The 22,031-nt window shown below is 43.1% G+C and overlaps 1 protein-coding gene across 2 annotated transcripts in view; it reads right to left on the reverse strand.

The window, feature by feature from the left end:
* Positions 1-8,051: 8,051 nt before the first annotated feature.
* Positions 8,052-22,031, reverse strand: part of GPC6 (glypican 6) — a 787,401-nt gene continuing 773,421 nt past the window's right edge. For both annotated transcript variants that reach the window (XM_081908218.1, XM_081908217.1), the window contains 3 exons: positions 16,877-17,013; positions 11,342-11,517; positions 8,052-10,504 (listed from right to left, as the gene is read on the reverse strand). In XM_081908218.1, the coding sequence (XP_081764344.1) occupies positions 10,299-10,504; positions 11,342-11,517; positions 16,877-17,013 (519 nt within the window). In that variant the 3' untranslated portion in view covers positions 8,052-10,298. The remainder of the gene's footprint in view (positions 10,505-11,341; positions 11,518-16,876; positions 17,014-22,031) is intronic.

Here is a 22,031-nt window from a genome sequence, read left to right on the forward strand (position 1 = left end):
GAATGCCGCTCAGAAAGCGTGAGTGTGGCCTTGTCATAATATATGGCTGCAACTCTTTGGCGAGGGGGTAGTCTATATATGGTGTAAGCTCTTTAGAACCCTTTTGGTGTGTGAATGTGGCAGCACACTCTGTACCCTTCAATAGTTCGGATTTAATTTAATACATTCAGTGATTTGCTACACTTGGTTTAACCTCCCTGTACTCCCCACCAAGAGATGCTGCTGCTGCAGGCTGATTAACAAATTAGATTATGAATTCTAAGAGAGCTTGTTGTTAATTTAATTGAAACCTAATTGTGACTTCATTAGCATCTTCTATTCCCCCCCCCCCCGATACTTAAGGTTATCTGAGGTATTGTGCCTCTCTAAAAACATATTGTTGAAAGGAATCCCCATTGATCCCTACATGACTTGCCACTGTCTTAAGTGCTTAGTTGCCCTTCTGGCCTGATATGGAAGGATATAGGATGCAGACAGGCACCGTTTAGGGAAGACGTCATGTGAAAAGCCCTGCTGGTTCGGATCAATGGCCCATCTAGTCCAGCATCATCTTTTCACAGTGGCCAATCAGATGCCTGTGGGAAACCCCAACTGTTGATCCTGAGCACAACAGCACTCTCTTCATTTCTGATACCCACCTCGATAGAGGTGGCTGGAAGCCACTGATAGTTTTATCCTCCATGAACTATCTTCTAAAGCCCCTCTAAAGTCATCTTCACTGGTGGCCATCACAATGCCTTGTAGTAGAAAATTCCATAGCGTGAACCATGTACTGATAAGGCAAAGGCTTAAGACAAAGACCTCTTGCGTATTAGATAGATCCTTAAAAAAACACTGACTTCCTGAACAACTTCACACTCCCTGCTAGACATTTGTCAGGAAGGTCTTGAGCCCCGAACCCTGGCAGCTGCTAAGACAATTTTGCAAACAAACAAACAAACAAACAAGCTGCATGAATTATTATAGCTAGGGAGTGGAAGGGGCAAGCAGAATATAAAACGGAAGAATGGCATAAAGAGGGGTGGGATATAGCTATTAATGATAAATTAACATGTGCCATTAAGGCAAGGTGGGGAATATGCAGGAGAAATGATTTTGAGGAGATATGGAGGGTGTTTGTAGAATTTGTACGGTTAAAACGGAAAGGGGTCAACCCATCGCAAGAGGTCTTGAAATTTTGGGAGACTGTATAGTTAGAATGGAATGGTCTCGGTGGTGGGGTGCACATTTTTATTCTTATTTATTGATGATTATTACTTTGTTAAATTAGATCAAAAAAATTTAAAAGAACAAAAAAGAGCATTATAATATATCAGAGATATTTAAAACTTATCTGGCTTAAGGCCAATATAAACAACAAAAAGTGAAACAAACAACACAACGCAACACAACGCAACACAAATTACAAGACTGTCTGCATATATCTGTGTTAGAGAAACACCAAGATGGTCTGCAGGGTGGTAAAGGTAAAGGTACCCCTGACCGTTTGGTCCAGTCGTGGACGACTCTGGGGTTGTGGTGCTCATCTCACTTTATTGGCCGAGGGAGCCGGCGTACAGCTTCCAGGTCATGTGGCCAGCATGACTAAGCCGCTTCTGGTGAACAAGAGCAGCACACGGAAAACGTCGTTTACCTTCCCCCCAGAGCGGTACCTATTTATCTACTTGCACTTTGACGTGCTTTCGAACTGCTAGGTTGGCAGGAGCAGGGACCGAGCAATGGGAGCTCACCCCATCATGGGGATTCGAACTGCCGACCTTTTGATCAGCAAGTCCTAAGCTCTGTGGTCGTTGAGGCCAATTCTCTTCCAATGCCTAGTTGCCTGTAGATGATTTTTTACATGTGGCAAGCAACCAGGCAAACTGCTCTTCACAAGCCTGTGGCAGGTTAAGAAGAAGAGGCAGCCAAGTCTGTCCACTGCCTTGCTTGTGATCAAAAGTCACCATGAAATATCTACTCCCTTCTCAGGCGGCAACTGCAACAAGAGGCTATTTTGTGCGGCTAGGAAGACTGCACACTATTTCAGTAGCATCCCTTGGAAGTCTTTCTGAGATTTCTTGCTGCTGTACTAAATGCACCAAACTGACTCGTGACTTTTGCTTTTCCTCTTGTAAAATATGTTGTCCCCATGGTTATTTTAGCTCTTTGTCTATGCCATTGCTCTTCTAACAAAAGGACCATAATTGCAAATGGTAATGAGATCGCTATAATGAACAAGCGTATCTAAGCAGAATGGAAAAGCTGTTCTATTTGGAGCCTTGCTTTGCTGACTGGTCCTTGTTTGTTATCTGAATGCAGGCACTGAGCGCTGAATGCACGGACAAAATAGACTCACATTTAATCCTCAGCATCTAAAGAAGTAAAACTGAAGCACTTCCAGATGCTCTAGACACCAAACTCTGATCGGACCTGTGTTATCTTACCCTTCAACTATAGAGAACCTGGGTTTGCAAATGTCAGAGGCATGGATTCCTTTCAAAATATATGGGGTGCTTGCCAGAATTTCCTTTCCATGTGCTCTGAAAAAACTGCATTTCCACCCTTTCCAAACTTTATTTTCTTCAATGGTGCAATGCTCATGAGGAGAGCAGAGTATGGAATGTGAAAACATTGTTTAAAAAGAGCATACGGCTGTTATTCACCCGAACCCTGTGAATTTTCACCATCAGCCACTATTTGTTCAAGGGCCAAATGCAGGGAACCTTTATGCTGTCAGTTAAATTTGTGATTATTTCTGTGGTGTAACAAAATAATTTCCCTCCTCTCTGCTACTGGGGCACTATTTCTGATTTCTCCTTGCTAGCTTTACAACAATACAAATGGAATATGGACGTTCATTATTCTCTCTGCTTTTCCAATTGCAGAAGCCTCCCCTGCCCATGTAAGTAAAAGGAATGCTGGAATTGTTTAAGGTAGTTCACGGGCAGTTTCTGGCTTAGTTAACTTTACTCCTAAGGCAAATGAACTTTAAAAACAAACAAAACAAAGTGAATTTATGTCCATTACACCAGTGTTGATCTTGCTTCTGGTAGCTTGTTTCAGAGACCTTGAAGTGCTACAAAAACCTGGAAAATCATCAGATATCATAGTGCCACATGAAACGCAGGAGAAATGGCAGCTCCACAGTACCATTTCCAAGTCACAGGAACATTTTCTGTCAAATGCGGTGACATTTCTCGCTGCTCCTGAGACCAGTGTTCTCATCACACTCCCATTCAGCCGATCACTGGAAAAAGGAAACCACTGCCTCGAGAAACAGGTCTTCCTGCAATTGCGCAGATCTTCCAGTAGCTGGAGCTCGTGGAAAGGGTCAGGAGCAGGCTGAAAATATGCAGCTGGTTCTGTGGCGGCTGCCGCAGTATTCAGAAGCTGACCACTGTCAATTAAAATCAGCTGGAAAAAAGTATTCTGAGAACGATGGATGAATCACTCACAACACAGCACACTTCAGCTCCTTGGCTTTCCTGATACACAAATCAGTTGGATTTGGCTGCTGTTGGGATGAATGGGACTTAAACCCAGTGATTTTTTTCTGAGGGTATGCAGGGGTACGCATACCTCTAAACATTTTGTGAATCTTTGCACTTTTGTCCATTTACTGTATTTATTTCCCCTGATTTGAACTATAAAACGGTGCTTTTCCTGAGTCAAAATGAGAGCACCCCTAAACATTTTTAATTTTTTTTAGAAAAAATCATGGCTTACACCATACATCTAAAGCATATTGCTTCCCCCCCAAAATGCTGAGAGCTGTAGCTTACCACTAGCAGATGATAATTCTTCTCATTGTTGTTTAGTCATTTAGTTGTGTCCAACTCTTCATGACCCCATGGACCAGAGCACGCCAGGCACTCCTGTCTTTGCATAATTCTTAGCACTCAACAAACTACAATTCCCAGGATTCTTTGGGAGAAACCATGGCCACTGAATGCCTGGCATCTACGCTGTCACAGTAATAAACTCTCATTTGGAAATGGCATGAAAAATATTCCCCTTAGGGGGTTGGTTTTTACAATGATTAATTGTAGAATCCCATAGGTAAATGTAAGGGGACCACTGACCATTAGGTCCAGTCGCGGACGACTCTGGGGTTGCAGCGCTCATCTCGCTTTATTGGCCGAGGGAGCCTGCGTACAGCTTCCGGGTCATGTGGCCAGCATGACTAAGCCGCTTCTGGCGAACCAGAGCAGTGCACGGAAATGGCGTTTAGCTTCCCGCCGGAGTGGTACCTATTTATCTACTTGCACTTTGTGCTTTTGAACTGCTAGATTGGCAGGAGCTGGGACCGAGCAACGGGAGCTCACCCCGTCACGGGGATTCGAACCGCCGACCTTCTGATCGGCAAGCCCTAGGCTCTGTGGTTTAACCCACAGCGCTACCCGCGTCCCTTAGAATCCCATAACCCCCCCCCCCATTTTAAGCACTTTATCGTTCATTTATGATTATTATCATTATGTCCGGCCGCCCTTTTTGTGTGTGCAAAAGTCAAAGCAACCAGGGCTCTCTCTTCCAGCCATTGATCTGGTCCCATTTATTTACCTTCACCATTGAATATGCAGCTCCAGGGAGCTTCATGTGTCATTCTTGTCATCTTCCCATCGGCACCTGATTGGCCACAGTCAGAAAGAGAATGCTGGGCTAAGATAGGCTTTTGGTTTGATCCAGCAGGGATCTTACTCTCTTAAATCCTCCATGTGCTCCGTCAAAGTGAGAACATTAGGAACTAGCATCCTGAGAAGGTTATGGGAAAAGCACCGAGTTGGACCTCACAATGTTAAATACTCTGAGACCTGGGGAGGCAGGGAGGGCCATAGCACAGGGTCTGCAGCTCCCTCCCTCCACAATTTCACATTACATATCTGCAGTTCCTCATCCAAAGTTATCTTGGTATTTACCAAGGTGGCGGCGGCACTAAAGTCTCATAGATGGGCCACCTAGTTTGTGGAACTGGAGAAGAAACAACACCTAAGGGGAAAAAGGAGGGGGAAATGAGATCTGCATTGCAAGTGGAACTAATGAATAGGGTTTTCCTCCCAAACAAAATTTAGCAAAATCCTTGGGAAGCGTTCTGTTTCTAGTCGGTATGGTTAGGACAACTACCATACAATTATCTGCAACCATAACCATGTAATTTCCACATCCAATTTAATTATGATGCTGCATTAATAGAAAAAAACTATGATATTCTAAGGGATTTCAAATACGCTGCCCCAGCTGTTGCATGATTATTAACGCGACCTCGTTGTGAAAACAACTTAAGCTTTGTTCGCTGTATCTCACCACAAACAGAAGAGAAGCATTTGAATTATGGCACTGAAATAATTCCACATTTCCTGTAGACAAATAGTTATTATAAGCAAAGAAAGTGTAAAGAGAGGCACTTCAAATGATATAGAAACTTGCATTTAGAAGCACCAGGTTTTTAAATTTTTATTTCCTAACTCCAAAATCCAACACGCTCTGTAGATTTAATAGCTCCTTCACATTCCAAGACAATCTGAGGTGTGAAAAAAAGAGAGACAATTCAAGCTTTAGGGAATATTGGAGAATTATGTGCACATCTCGCACAAAGCGATCACCATATCTACTGTGGAGAAATAAACAGAGAACCATGACCGGACAAATTCATCCCTGATTTAACTCACATGCTAATCAATGAACTGTGACCAAAATATGATGGATGGAGGCAATGTTACCTATTTCCATGTTACCTGGCCTCCTCAGCCAATGGCAATCTCAGGATAGGGAAGTAGAACCATTACTATTGCATAGCACATGGCACCTTCGTGAATGGATGCCATCCTGAATCCGGATGAAAATTGCCCTCTCTTGAGAAACTCATTATGGCTGCATGCTCCTCATTTCATCACCATTTGTTCTCTTGCGATGCCGAATATGCAACTGGGTTACTACCATCTCTATGAATACTCAGACCAAGTCGTATGCTAATGCAGTGCTGTGTGAGCGCCATTTCAATGCGACTGGATCTCACATGGCTCTGTTAATGTTTATAGATAGGAAGCATCTGTGACAGGCCAGTGAAGTGGCACCTTCGTGTATCAGCTGGTAGGGAAAAAGTAACCACATCAGCCATCTTTGGCCCATGTGGTTCCTTCCTACAGACATGAGTGGAACGAGATTGGTCCACACAGCAGAAGTTGCCATACAGTTCTAGTATCAAGTCAAGACTGTCCGATTGCCCAGAAGCGGATTGAGTCTGCAGTAAGGGGCAACGCAGTGGAGGGCAGCCCCACAACACTTTCCTAAGAAATGTCTGTGAAGCGGAAACCATTTTAGAAGAAGGCAAATCACATGACAGAGTGGACTATGTTTTTTGTTTTTGTTTTTTTTAAAAAACAGGGTTCTACCATTTCTCTTGCCACTTGTCTCAACTGTGCCAAGAAGTTGTAATGGGGAGTAGCAGAGAACTGAACGAGGATAAAGGTAAAGGGACCCCTGACCATTAGGTCCAGTCGTGACCGACTCTGGGGTCGCTCATCTCGCTTTATTGGCCAAGGGACCCAGCGTACAGCTTCTGGGTCATGTGGCGAACCAGAGCAGCACACGGAAACGCCATTTACCTTCCCGCCAGAGCGGTACCTATTTATCTCCTTGCACTTTGACGTGCTTTCGAACTGCTAGGTTGGCAGGAGCAGGGATCGAGCAACGGGAGCTCACCTCGTCACGGGGATTTGAACTGCTGACCTTCTGATCAGCAAGTCCTATGCTCTGTGGTTTAACCCACAGCGCCACCCGCGTCCCATCTGAACGACGATACATGGGGTTATATTATATTTACCTATAGCATAATTAGATGAAAGTGAAACTGGACTCTGTTTTATTAACATCTCATTACATTGGCAAAGGCCCAAGAAGAATCCTGGCATGCTAGAACATGCTGGATAAGTGTACTGAAGTGTCCAAGGATAATAAAAATGGTAAAGGTAAAGGACCCTTGGATGGTTATGTCCAGTCAAAGGCGACTATGGGGTTACGGCGCTCATCTTGTTTTCAGGCCAAGGGAGCTGGTGTTTGTCCACAGACAGCTTTCTGGGTCATGTGGCAAGCATGACTCAACCGTTTCTGGTGCAACGGAACCCAGAAACGTTGTTTGCCTTCCCGCCGCAGGGGTACCTATTTATCTATGTGCACTGGTGTGCTTTTGAACTGCTAGGTTGGCAGGAGCTGGGACAGAGCAACGGGAGCTCACTTCATCGCAGGGATTTGAACAGTCAACCTTCCGATTGGCAAGCCCAAGAGGCTCAGTGGTATGGACCACAGCGCCACCCGCGTCCCTAAGGATAATAAGGGTGAGCTACAAGATAAGATGGTAAACATAAATCAATAAACTTAAAAATAAATGGGATACAATTAATTGTGGGGTGATTAACTGCTGGCTCTCTCTGTGACAAAGAAGATGGTTTAGCATTCATAGGTAGATGAAGTTGAGGAATCAGCTTATGGTGTTTACTGCATCTTTTTTCTTAACACCTTAGGCAGGTGAAGGGAAGGGCCATTGCTCAGTGGGACAGGATAGGTGCATATAAGGCCCTAAGTTCAACCACTCACATGCTCAGTTAAAAATCCCTTAAGAAATGGTCTGCAAGTAGTCTCTGCCTGAGACAGAGCTGCAGCCTGCCTGTCAGAGCAGATAGCAAATCGACCATTGGCCTAATCGCATACAAGGCAGTCCATTATATCCATATTCTCAACTAGAGATTCTGAGTTTGTGTGTAACCTATAAAATGTTCAGTCCAAGAAAGATTCAACGGCTGATGTACAGTCAAAAGGTGCCTTTACTTAAGCAACCACCGCTACCATCATGTAACTGCGAATGGGGGTTGACAGGGTTGTGGGGTATAACATTTTAAATAATAATAATAATAATAAACCCAGAATAGACCTCTTTTTGAGAATCAAAACCTCTGCCTTTTGTTTACCTACGGGACGTAGCATTTAATCGTTAGCTGCATATATGCTCATTTTAGGGGGAAAGGGGAGTGTAAAAGTGCTTAAGTATACTTTATACATTTGTGCTGTGCGCCTACTACTTTCATTACTAAATCGATAGCTAATTATAATGAGATGAGGAGATGATTATTTTGAAACATGTACAATTCATACGGTCAAAGCCTTAACAGCAACGTGAGCAGCTTCCTTGAATGTGTTTCACTCTGTGCTCTCTCTGCTAGAATAGCAATCCAAACTGGGCCATCTATTTGTAACGACTCCCTTTTCAATGAGGCTGTAACCCTATACCTATTTACACGGGAGTAAGCCCTTTTGAACTCACTTGGATTCCTGTGAAGACATGGAAGGTAGCAAGGATCCAGTTTGGGTCTGCTCACTCATGTTTATCATTAGTTTGTGATCCAGGCCCCTCTGAGCATGGGGCAGGGCTAGGACTTCTGCATAAATTGCCCCCCTCCCTTGCCATGCTACCTTTACACTATGCCTAGCATGGCAAGAGGGGTAGAATTTATGCTGATATCCTAGTCCCTGCTGCTTCCATTTGCACCCAGTGCCTTTGACAGCTCACCTTGCAACGTGCTAAAGCTCCATCTTAGCCTCCCCGTTCCTGGTACACAGGTGTGATACCACACACAGAGGCTTTTCAGACATTATCAATAGGATCGCTGATGGCAGTGTAGCAAAGGAGCATAATATTTATGCACATGTGAGCAGGATCACAGCCCTGGACTCGAACACTTTCTTTTACATCAGATCCTGCTACCCAGACACATTCTGGGGGGTGCTATCACCATGGAGGCAGTCAAACTGACTTTTGAAGGAAGCACACAGGAGTACAAATTGCCACCACAAAGTCACACTGCATTTCCATGTCCGCGTTGCACGTGCAAATGCACAGACACAGAAGAGGGAGAGAGAGACACCCCTTTGCAACTCTGTAAAGAAATGGACCAATGAAAATGCAGAAAAGTTCCCTTTCTGATTCTTGCACTTGCCAGTTATGAAAAGACGACTCTTCCTAAGCAGAACAACAAAAATAAAAGCCGGTTGACAAAACATTTCCCCCCCCCCATACAAAGATGTGTCAACCCTGAGCTTGTAATTAAGAAGTTAAAATCTGTGATTTATATATATATATATAATATTCATATATATAAAAATAGATGATCATACTAAGACTAAAAAAGTGAAAGAAATTTTCCATGTCAGTACTATATATATATATATATATATATATACTTGTGTCGACGTTTTAGCAACAGAGTTCCCTTCTGATACAGAAACTAATAGATACGAAGGATGCCGTTTCTATGCAAAACTAACATATCGATCCAATTACTGTTATCAGTTCCTTTGAAAACTGCCATTTGGTTAAGGTAATGAATACAGTTGCAGGAATTTCTACTTGATGCCAAACCTGCAGCTAAAGAAAAAGGAGAGATTCTATCGCAAGAGATTAGTTTTTATGTCAAAACCCTCGAGTTAAAACTTTTCAAGCATTGTTAAGACTTTGCTACAAACCAGATGGTGATGGGCAACTTAGTGGCCGCCTTTTTCAATTACATACCATGGCTAAAGGGTAAAACCAGCTAAGACAAAGAGTGTTGGAATTCAAATCAGAAGTGTGCTAAACAACGTGAATATTCTGAGACGAATGATGTTCCTTGATTAGTAGACTTGTTCCTGCTTTTATTTTGGACCTCTTGGCAAGTCTTCTATTTATGGCCAATGGAGTACAAATAATACAAAATATAAAAGATACTCCCTCAATAGTAAAGATCATTTCGGTGATCTGAAGTGAGATACAGAAGCACTCCTTGTTTTTTTTTTTATGTATATGTTTGAAGTCACATTTTGCTATTTTGGGGGGCCTTGGACTTAGCTTGATTTTTTTTGTGTGGGGGGAGGCAGGACATTCTTTATTTTGTTTCTCTTCTCTTTTTTTCCTTTGTAATGGAAAACCCACACTTTGTACCCTTAACCCTTTTCCCGCCTCCCCCCCCTTTTTCTTCCTGCAGCATAAAAGCAAATGAAGCTCTGAAAAGTCTCCTGTAATAAAAACGTGAGAAAAAGAGATCTTGCCGGGGAGCGGACAGCGTCTTCATCACAGCTATCTGAAGGAAACAGGGAAAGGTCACTCTAGCACCTGGTGCTCTTTGGAAATGCACAAAGGGGAGCAGGTTGCAGTGCCGCTCTCTTCTACTAGAAAACTGTAAGTATTTGTGGCATGGTCTGTTGCCCAAGAGCATAAGAAAAAGAGAAAGTTGGCTGTTTTTGTTTTTATTTTCCGAAAGCTAAAAGGCAGTCATCGCTGACCAGAGCCAGGATTATCTGCACTGTTTTTGCAGTAGGAGAGCCAGGCAGATGACAAACCACGTGAGTGCTGACCAGCTGGGCTGACTGGCTGAAGAAGAGTCCACTTCCCTTCGGTCTGAATCAACGAGGGGTGCATCTGTGGTGATGAATTCAAACTCCGTGGGACAAATGTCATCCGTGCAACCGCTTCCGCTTCCTGAGCCACTGGTCTCTTCACCTGCGGGAGTGGAGGGGAGAGGAAGAATGTCATCATCGACATCATCATCATCACCATCACCATCTATTTTTTATACCCCATGCATCTGACTAGGGGACCCCAGCCACTCTGGGCAGCTTCCAAAAAAATATAAAGGAACACACCAAAACATCAAACACTAAAAGCTTCCTGGAACAGGGCTGCCTACGAAAAGTCATATAATTGTTTATCTCGAAGGAATGCCTCAACCCCCATTGATCAGCCCAGACACTGAGGTCCAGCTCCGAGGACCTTCTGGTAGTTCCCTCACTGCGAGAAGCGAGGTTACAGGGAACCAGGCAGAGGGCCTTTTTGGTAGTGGCGCCCGCCCTGTGGAACGCCCTCCCATCATATGTCAAGGAGATAAATAATTGCATGCCAAGGCCCCATGACCAAGGTCCCCTAGTGGATAAATAAAACACATGAACAAGCAGATTTTGGTTTATGGGTTCAAATAGGGACACAAATAATAAAATTATTATTATTATTAAGGCCAACTGTCACGGAGGATGGAAGTTATGGGCCAACAATATCTTGGAAGACCACAAGTGGATCTCTGGGGGCCAGGGAGGTCAGACCTTTCCCCATGAGACCTCAGACAGCTAGCATGTAAACAGCACTGAGATAGGTCAAGGCAGTTTCCTGGTCCCAAGTAAGTTTTCATCCAAAAATAATGAATAAAGGGATCACAGTGGACATTGCAGCATCTCAGCCAGTGGTTTCGACTAAGAACAACCTTGAAGAATACTTTTCTACACCATTAAGCACTGCTGTTGTAAGGGACCCGATTAAGAGAAGCTGAATGGCGCGGGATCTTACTTGTATCCTGAAAATTCACATCGTTCCCATTGTACGCGTTCTTGAGTTTGTTCGTCATGACTCTCAGGGCCATGATCTGCTGCCTTATGTAGGTGTCGGGCCTGGTGATGTCGACATCAACCTCAGGATTGTTGATCTGGTTGGTGAGCCCATCATTCATGATCTCTGGGAGGTATCTGTGCATCAGAATGAAGAACTGCATCAGAATGATATGCCATGACCAAGAAATTTCACTAGTCCCTGACACAAAAAGCCGGAAAGTTCAATATGTCAATTCAATGTACATGCAGTATTTACTGCAAACATGCCTCCATGACCACTCACTCAATCCAGTACCGTAGTTTTTGCTCTATAAGACTCACTTTCTCCCTCCTAAAAAGTCAGGGGAAATGTATGTGCGTCATATGGAGCGAATGCAGGCTGCGCAGCTATCCCAGAAGCCAGAACAGCAAGAGGGATTGCTGCTTTCACTGGGCAGCGATCCCTCTTGCTGTTTTGGCTTCTGAGATTCAGAATATTTTTTTTCTTGTTTTCCTCCTCCAAAAACTAGGTGCGTCTTGTGGTCTGGTGCGTCTTATAGAGCGAAAAATACGGCAAGTCTTTTAAAAGTTTTTCTTTTTTAAAGTACGAAGGAACAGGCAACCTGTTTTTCAGAATGGTCACTTTAGCTCACCATTAAACCCACCGTTTGAAACTGAATAAGCAGTGAGTCCCAGTCAGGCAGGCTTTACAGATGATATACTGTGCTGGTTTACACATTTAGGAAAGCACTTTGCTTAGTAGCAATTAAGAAATGTATTGTAGTTAATGCAGGTTTTTTTTTTTTAAGGTAGGGAGATGGGAAAGAAAAGGATTTTCAAAAAATATGTATCTGCATTAAAGAAGGAACTGCATGTTATTTTGACAGGGTTTAATGTAAACTCTGTTAATATTATTAACATGCCGTGACAGAAATGAATGCCTGCAAGTGTAGAAAATGCTATGTGAGAAGCACAAGGAAACTGGCACAAACCATCTGCATCTGTGCCTCAGAGGAAGTGCTTTTAGATAAAGAATAATAATCTCATTTTAATTCCCTTCACTGTCAACATTATGAACTAAAAGCTATGGATCGGATTTAAACTAAGGCTACAATCCTAAATACTGCACACATTATACATTTAAAGCATCTCCCCAAAAGAATCCTGAGAATTGTAGTCCACCCCTCGCAGAACTACAATTCCCCGAACACCCTGAACAAACTACAGTTCCTAGTATTCTTTGAGCAGGGATTGTGCTCTAAACTCACACAGCCACAGACTAGGAAGTAAACACCACTGAACACAGTTAGCCATGACTCAACTCTTGATGATTTCAAAGGGAATTAAATGAAACTAATGGGCAGAGAAATCCAAACTGGCAGAGGACCAAGTTCCGTGTAACAAGGGGGGGGGCTGGTTGTGTGTGTAAGGCCCTCCGCCATTTTGGGGAGGCTTGGTGGGGCCCAGTCCCTCAAGATTGGGGGTGGGGCTCAGTCCCATAGAGTGGGCACAACGTTGGGTCTGGCAAGAGTGTAGCAGCCCCAAATGCCCTGTTTCAAAGACTTCTGCCTCCTACCACGGCACAGGCTGCCTGTTGGCTTCGCACAGTGGTGGCTGATGCACTTGTGAGGCTCCTCACTGCCAGCGGAGGCATACAGGATTGCAAACGACTGGTCATGTTGGACTGGTCATGTTGTAGAATCATAGAATCATAGAGTTGGAAGAGACCACAAGGGCCATTGAGTCCAACCCCCTGCCAAGCAGGAAACACCATCAGAGCACTCCTGACATATGGTTGTCAAGCCTCTGCTTAAAGACCTCCAAAGAAGGAGACTCCACCACACTCCTTGGCAGCAAATTCCACTGTCAAACAGCTCTTACTGTCAGGAAGTTCTTCCGAATGTTTAGGTGGAATCTTCTTTCTTATAGTTTGGATCCATTGCTCTGTGTCCGCTTCTCTGGAGCAGCAGAAAACTACCTTTCTCCCTTCTCTATGTTACATCCTTTTATATATTTGAACATGGCTATCATATCACCCCTTAACCTCCTCTTCTCCAGGCTAAACATGCCCAGCTCCCTTAGCCGTTCCTCATAAGGCATCATTTCCAGGCCTTTGACCATTTTGGTTGCCCTCCTCTGGACACGTTCCAGTTTGTTAGTGTCCTTCTTGAACTGTGGCACCCAGAACTGGACACAGTACTCCAGGTGAGGTCTGACCAGAGCAGAATACAGTGGCATTATTACTTCCCTTGATCTAGATGCTATACTCCTATTGATGCAGCCCAGAATTGCATTGGCTTTTTTAGCTGCCATGTCACACTGTTGGCTCATGTCAAGTTTGTGGTCAACCAAGATTCCTAGATCCTTTTCACATGTACTGCTCTCGAGCCAGGTGTCACCCATCTTGTATTTGTGCCTCTCTCTTTTTTTTGCCCAAGTGCAATACTTTACATTTCTCCCTGTTAAAATTCATCTTGTTTGTTTTGGCCCAGTTCTCTAATCTGTCAAGGTCGTTTTGAAGTGTGATCCTGACCTCTGGGGATGCCTGATGATTGTCCTCTGAAGCAACTACTCTATTTCAAATTTCAAAATGGAAAGCGTAATGCTGGTGGTCAACAAAAGAGGTTTAAAGACTTTCTCAAGGCAAATCAAAGAAAATGTAGTAAAGACACCGACAACTGGGAAACACTGGCCTCTGAGTGCTCCAATTGGAGAACACCCTTTACCAAAGGTGTCATGGGCTTTGAAGATGCTCGAACTCAGGATGCAAGGGAGAAACGTGTTAAGAGGAATGCATGCTTGGCAAATCCACACTGTGATTAACTCCTGCCTGGAAACCTATGGCCCCTCTGTGGAAGGACGTGTGGATCCAGAATTGACCTCTGCAGTCACTTAAGGACTCACAAGACCGTGTTTATGGAAGACAATCCGACTCAGCTATGAGTGATCACCAAAGAAAGAAGATTACGACCTACCGTATTTTTTGCTCTATAAGACTCACTTTTTCCCTTCTAAAAAGTAAGGGGAAATGTGTGTGCATCTTATGGAGTGAATGCAGGCTGTGCAGCTATCACAGAAGCCAGAACAGCAAGACGGATTGCTGCTTTCACTGAGCAGCGATCCCTCTTGCTGTTCTGGCTTCTGAGATTCAGAATATTTTTTTTTCTTGTTTTCCTCCTCCCAAAACTAAGTGCGTCTTGTGGTCTGGTGCGTCTTATAGAGCGAAAAATACAGTATATACTGAAAGTCTGCATTAAATCTCATCTCCACTGAACTGATGGATAGGTTGGATACCTTCTGTCGATGTATTGATCAAATTCTACAAACACCTTCCATATCTCCTTGAAATCATTTCTTCTACATATTCCCCGCCTTGCCTTAATGGCACATGTTAATTTAAAGCTGACCAAAAGTCCAGAGGTAGCATTATTATTAATTTACGATGGGGTGGAAGTTTCGCAGGCTATGAAGGACTTGCTCACAAATTTATTGACAGCTGCACAAATGATGATACCTAGGAATTGGGAGGGGCAAGCAGAATATAAAATGGAAGAATGGTATAAAGAGGTGTGGGATATAGCTATTAATGATAAATTGACATGTACCCACTTTCTTTTTAATTGGATAGGTTTCACAAAATCCACACATAATTGACCCAATTATACAGAAATAGGGTCTCACTTTTTTTTGTTTATTTCAAAGACTTTTAATTTTGATGAAATACGTTTTGTAAAGTAGCACCAATCTGTGAGAACGTGTTGTGTTCGAAACATCTCTCTCCCTTTTATTTTTTTACATAGATGTCTTTTTAGGAATGTTGTTTCTGCTCATTTCTTTTTCTGAGCACCGTTAGTGACAGAGGCCATCCTGCTCTGTATTTCTGAAAAGACCAAAAAGCTCAGAAAAAGCTATGACTGCGTTTTCACTTGTTCATTAGGGTTCCATTCACATTATAAGAGCTGTTTCACACTCCCAGCTCCCTGGTCGTATATGGCCTGATAAAATTACATCTCTGATAATGAGGCATTCCTGGCTGCCTTTCAAATAAAGAGCTAGAAAGATCAATCCTTCTCTGTGTTATTTGCTAATTGATGGCCTAGAATTAACTCTGCCTGGCCTCTTCTTAATTAATAGTGGCAGTTGTAGAGAAAGGAGTGATTTTAATAATCACAAGTAATCTTGACATGATGACTTCTTCACAGTCACATAGCTTCCTTTGCCCTAAAACTTAAGTTAGGTTTCCCCTGCTCAGTGATATAAGAGGCCCATTTTAAGACATGTCTACTATAAATGGAAATTAGTTTGATATCAGTTTGTCATGCCTGTTTAAGAATGAATCCTGGGATTTGTAGCTGGGCAAGCGTACTGAGTGTGCCTAGCCTCTGGTTTCCAGATATAGTTCTGAAAACTTCTTTATTCCTTTGTTGCAAATTGAGCCTTACATTGTCTACTCATAAGTACGTCCTACTGTATTCAATGGAGCTTACTCCCGGGTAACTGGGTACAAACTGTGCAGCCTTACACTGTAATCCTAAGCATTTTTACTCAGAACTAAGTTCCACTGAGTTCAATTGGATTTACTCTCTGGTATGTGAGTATGATCTTTTATTCCCCTTCTCTTACCTCCCCCTCCCCTTTTATGAAGATTACCCGTTCTGAGACCCCACAGCTAATTCTCCCCTGGCCTCCTCGCTGGTCCAAGTAGGACTAATTCAGCCAGCTAGCCCTGGTGACTATCTAATGCTTATTGGATGGATTTTCCCCAAATTGATCTTTGAATTTTATTGTTATTCATGCTTTTATACTGTATTTTATGCTGCTTCTATGTTGTATTAGAATTAAGTGTTTTAAATTTGTTCTTACAGTGGTGCCTCGCAAGACGAAATTAATTCGTTCCGCGAGTTGTTTCGTATTGCGATTCTTTCGTCTTGCGGAGTGCGGATTCCCTGGGTATTAACGGCTTTAAGAAAAAGGAAGCAAACTCGCAAGATGTTTTCATCTTGCGAAGCAAGCCCATAGGGAAAATCGTCTTGCGATAGGGAAAAACCCTTTCGTCTTCCGCGTTTTTCGTCTTGCGAGGCATTCGTCTTGCGAGGTACCACTGTAGTTGCCCTGAGTCCGGTTTTCTGAACCGGGAAGGGCGGGGTATAAATAAAAGTTGTTTATTATTGTTGTTGTTGTTGGTATTAGTATTATTATATCCTGCCTTTTCCCCTGACAGGGACTCAAGTCAGCTTACAGGATCAGCTGAGAGGTTGTAATTGGCTGAAGATGACAGGTGTAGATGTGTATTTGACATCTATGTGTGCAGGAGATCAAACATAGGAGAAGCTCCCTGAGGTGGAATAGGATGTCCCTATTTCCATTTGAGAAATGTTGGAGGGTATGTTTCTGTGTGTGTACCTTCAACACGGTACAGTATTTCAAAACAATGCCTCACAAAGTGAACAATGTATGGTTCCATGGAAGTTTCAGATGCAAATATTAATATATATTTTTGGTCTCCCCCCCTTACTTAGCTTTGGTGTGCCCATTCCAGCAGTCCTCCTCATTGGACAGGCCTGCTGTCACTCTTTCTTCTTTGCAGATACTGTATGGTAAAGTGGACCAAAACTTTTTGGAAAGCTTCAGTTTTTCTTTAATGTCAATTACCTGATCAAAAGACAAAAGAAGGGCATTTGGTTAAAAAGCGATAAGAAAAGATGAATAGACTCAGATTGTGTGCGCGTGTGTGCACACATGTGCATATTTTTTCTTTTCAAGAATTACAAAATGGCATATATTATTCTTGATAGTGGAGACTATTAAGGAACTCAAGATAATTTCTATATAGACTGAAACTAGGTGCAAACCACATGGGACTGCAATCCTATGCCTACTTACCTTCACTAAACTCAACCAGATTTATTTCTGAGCAGGCAGGTAAAGGATTATGCTCTCAATTTACCTTAAGGCCATTTCTACATAACATTTCAATTGCCCTTGTGCCATCCCTATGCATGTGACTTTGTGATTATTCATCCAAAAGAGAGTGTGGGAGAAAAGCACTCGTAATTCAAATTGTCAAAGCAGGTTTGTATTTGCAGGATAAACTGAAGTAAGAAGACGACCTAATAAGAAGACCTAGAAGCTTATCAGGAGTAGCTCAGTTAGATGATCAGCAATGGTGGGCAATTTCCTTTGAGGCTTACCCTCTGCTACTGAAAGATGCACCTTCAAGTTTGTGTGGTTTTCAAGGTCTTGCTCAGTTCACATGGAGCAATGGGGAGGCCCACCAACCAGAATATGTTCTAAAATCCTAGGAATTCTTGCTCAGTATTTCATGCAGAAAGCATACCTTTCTGGTAGAAAGCCAGACAACTGAGATGGAAGAAATGACTTGCCACATGTCAGAAAAACAGCATTTGAGCTTCAGTAAGAAGACCTAGGCTATTTAATTGATTTTTATAATACGTAAGCAAACCTGCCAGCCTTCCATTTCATTGTGCTGAGTCTGAGGAGTTGTCTTTGCTGCTGACTTAAAGAACAGTTGGCTCATCTCCTTGTTTCATACACCCAGAACCATAAAGTACTCTAGATGGCAGCATCGGCCAATATTCTGCAGAATGAAGCGTTTCCTTGGCTGCACACAAAACATTACACCCCAAATAAAATTGTAGATTGTTCTACCGAATAGAAAACTGACAGGCCTGATATTTTAAAACTTGAAACTGACAGGCTGCTATTTTAATGAGGTCTGCCAGAGCCAAGGTTAACCAAAGCCTTAGTTCCTTACAAAGCATTACTGCCTTGCTTCTCAGCAGGAGGCTGCACAATGCAATGTCTATTGATATCTTTATAGAGTTCTCAAAATTGCATCATGGGTGTGTCTGGTACAATAAAGGCCTTTAATTTTTTTAAAAATATGCAGTTTTGGACAAATTTTATTTCTTTAAACAGAAATGGCCTTACCTTATTTTTTGTAAAGCATAGCAGTGTACCATCTAGAACTGAACGGGCCCTTTTATAATTTGGAAATAAAGTTGGAGACCTTTCTTGTAAAGAGATATCTCCTTCCTCTCTGATGTTTCAGAAACACAGAAGGAAATTTAAAGGGAGGAAGTGTGTGTTTGATATTTGCATATGGCTTCATGAATTTAGACAAGGAAATAAATGCCAGAGGTGGTCCGACAGCCCACGCCCATTTCATTTCTCTTCCGCATTGTGTCCTACATGAGCACCACTTGCATAAAAAGCATGCATCAAACTCAAACATGATTTTCCGGCTTCACACGTGACAGTGGTCTCTAAAGACAAATTAAAGGTTTGCTTCAGACACTCTTCTTCTCACATCCCTGGACCTTGAGCTGAGGGAGTTTGTGATGCCACAATAGTGCTTGTAACCTGGCCAGGATAACATGCAAAATATGGGATGAATGAACAAGCCTCTCCAAATTGATTTGATTTAATATTTGTATTCTGCTTTTCCAACAAAAAACAACAGCAAGGCAAATCTTGTGGTCTTGCACACCCTCCAACATTTGTTTGATGAAAATAGGGACATCCCATTCCATAATGATAAATTTACTATTTACACCCCACACATTTTACTGGGTTGCCCCAGCCACCTTGAGCAGCTTCCAACATATATAAAAACATAATTAAACTTTAAACATTAAAAAACCTTCCCTGTACAGGACTGCATTCAGACGGCTTGGGGGTTGGATAACTCCATACCCTCCAACATTTCTCCACTGAAAATAGGGACATCCTAAGGGAAAGTGAGGGGACACGGGTGGTGCTGTGGGTTAAACCACAGAGCCTAGGACTTGCTGATCAGAAGGTCGGCGGTTTGAATCCCCGTGACTGGGTGAGCTCCCGTCGCTTGGTCCCTGCTCCTGCCAACCTAGGAGTTCGAAAGCACATCAAAGTGCAAGTAGATAAATAGGTACCGCTCCGGCGGGAAGGTAAACAGTGTTTCCGTGTGCTGCTCTGGTTCGCCAGAAGCGGCTTAGTCATGCTGGCCACATGACCTGGAAGCTGTATGACGGCTCCCTCGGCAAATAAAGCGAGATGAGCGCTGCAACACCAGAGTTGGCCACGACTGGACCTAATGGTCAGGGGTCCCTTTTCCTTTACCTAAGGGAAAGTGAGACATTCCGGGATCAAATCAGAAACTGGGACACCTTCTCCAAATCAGGGACGTCCTTGGAAAATAGGGGCACTGCAAAACACCTATGGTGAGGGATCATGTTTCTCTTCTGAAAGTAGTATTTTATTATCTTGCTTCATGTTCAACACAAATACAGCTACTGAGTCCTCATACCATGTTTATTTTAGGGGGGAAAACAGCTTTCCAGCTTTCAGGTGGGGCAGTTGGGGAGGAGAGAAGCCACAGGGATCCCTTAGGCATTTCCTGATTCCATCCCCAGCCTTGCTGCTCATATGGGACTTTAAATGTGTGCTTGCTTTCACATCGTCTCACCTTTAGGAGGTGGAACTAAGAGCTGATGGCTTTAAATATTCAACTAAGAGCCATATGAGCTACAAAATTGCTGCGTTCTTGGAAATGACCCACAGTGGACAGGCTAACACCAAAACTGTTTTATTTGTTTGTCTGTCACATTTATATCCCACTGAGACATTCATGGCAGCATGCATATTTCTCTTCACCCCCATTTTATCCTCACAACAAGCCTTTGAAGTAGGTTAGGCAGTGAGACTGTGACTGGTCCAAGGTCACCCAGTGAGTTTCATGACTAGGCAAGGATTTGAACTCTGGTCTCCCAGGTCCTAGTCCAACACTGGAAGCACTAAACTACATTGGATCTCTGGTTCGTTGCAATTTCTAACAGTCGATCTCATGTTAAGATGAGCTCTTGTTAAAGCAGGTTTGTTTATACACTTTCAAATGTCATCATCTCTCCCTCTCCGTTTAGTCACCTTCTCCAGATGACTGTGAAATAAGACTCCTAAAAATGGAGAAAGACAACCAAGTACGGAAGCATAATTTAGCATTCAAAATAATTAAAAACAACAACACGAACAGGTTTTATATGTCACAGCAGAACTGCACCCACTTTAATATGTCCTTCACACCCTACTGTACAATGTAGGATTCAGAAGTAACTCAAAATGGTGGGGAGTTAATTCCCTGAAGTGGAAATCTGAAAAAGTCTGTTAAAGATTTTCCTTCTCCTAGACAACTTGGGAACAGTGTTAAAAAGCTAAGTCATAAATCTGAGTCAAGGAAATCCAAAGCGTTCTGACGGAGATGCGTTTTACTGCAGATGAGTGTAGCAACAGTACTGCAACCACACTTAAAGTGCAGGGAGGGGGTGTTTCTGTGACACATCCATAGCTAAATGCTGAAATTTGAGGAAGAAACTTTCATCTCTCTGAGAAAGTACAAGCAAAACAGGATCTCAGGCAAGCAGATAATAGTGACAGAATGTTGGGTCCCTGCATCTTTCCCACTGTTTAAGAAAACTCATTTGCTTGCAGAAAAGAAATGGCCCACCCTTTTGACATTTTTGAAGGTTGTGAGAATGGTTACTTAAATGGTGAAACATGCGTCGGTAAATCAGTAAACTGGAGGAGGATGGAATTTGATTGATGTGGATATACACATTTGAATGGTGGCAAAGCTAAGGCAATTTTTGCGCATATCCAGAAACTTGAGACGTACAATGGAATGCCACTTTCTTTCAATGCTGTGCTCTCACGCCCTCAGAGGTCAACCTGAATGGTGTTCCAGTCAGGCTGCTGGTCAAGGTCTGGAGGAGACACTGATGACTCCAATGGACCAGAGGCTGATGATATCGTCACAAACCCACAGTACCATCTCTGACAATTTTAGACAGGCCCGGTATCAGCACAGGGCATGATGGGACAAAACGAAGGGAGACCAGCCATAGTGGGCCTTCCTGATGGTACCTCCTTTTCTGAACATCACTTTTCTTTTTTAAAGAGCCGGGAGGTAAATGGAGAAGTTCCAGGCCAAGCAAATGTGGTCACCATCTTTCATTATACCCAGTGCCTCTGGGCTCTGCCCCCAAAGCTTTAGCTACCTGTGAATCTAGGTTGGTACGCAGAGCTCAGTGGAAGGAATGAAGATACGATGTAGTAATAAATGTAAAAGAGAAATCAACAATAAAACACATTTCCAAACAATTTCAAGTCCAATACAGATACAGACTTTGATAAGAAAATAAAAAAGGCTTTCTGGTAAAGGATGGCCTTCTATTGGTGCCAAAAAGGCTTTTGAGAAGGTGTCTGTCTGATGTGTAATAGGAGGGAATTGTAAAAGCTAGGTGCTGCCACCCCAAAGGCCCTATTCCACAGGAGACCCTTTCCTGCAAAAAGCAGGATTATAAGGGGTGAGACAGTTTTTTTCTATTGAAGTTACAATAATCACAGAAAAGAAAATAGCAGGGATGGCCTTGCTGCAGAAGGATATGCTAGATAGGAAGGGAAAGTGCCTTAAAAGAAGTATTTCATGTTCGAACACTGGAGAGCAATAGCACGCAGTCTCTGGAAATACGAAGGGGAAAGAGGGAGGGCAAATTCATATCACCAGTGGACTCTGAAAACGGTGTGGGCAGGCACTGAGCAACATGAACACCAACAAAGAGGTTCCCATCACGCCACTCAAACAACCCCCTTTCCCATGGCAAGGGCCACAAACAGAC

Source organism: Podarcis melisellensis (assembly GCF_964234715.1).
Source record: "Podarcis melisellensis genome assembly, chromosome: 4".
Taxonomy (NCBI): Eukaryota; Metazoa; Chordata; class Lepidosauria; order Squamata; family Lacertidae; genus Podarcis; species Podarcis melisellensis.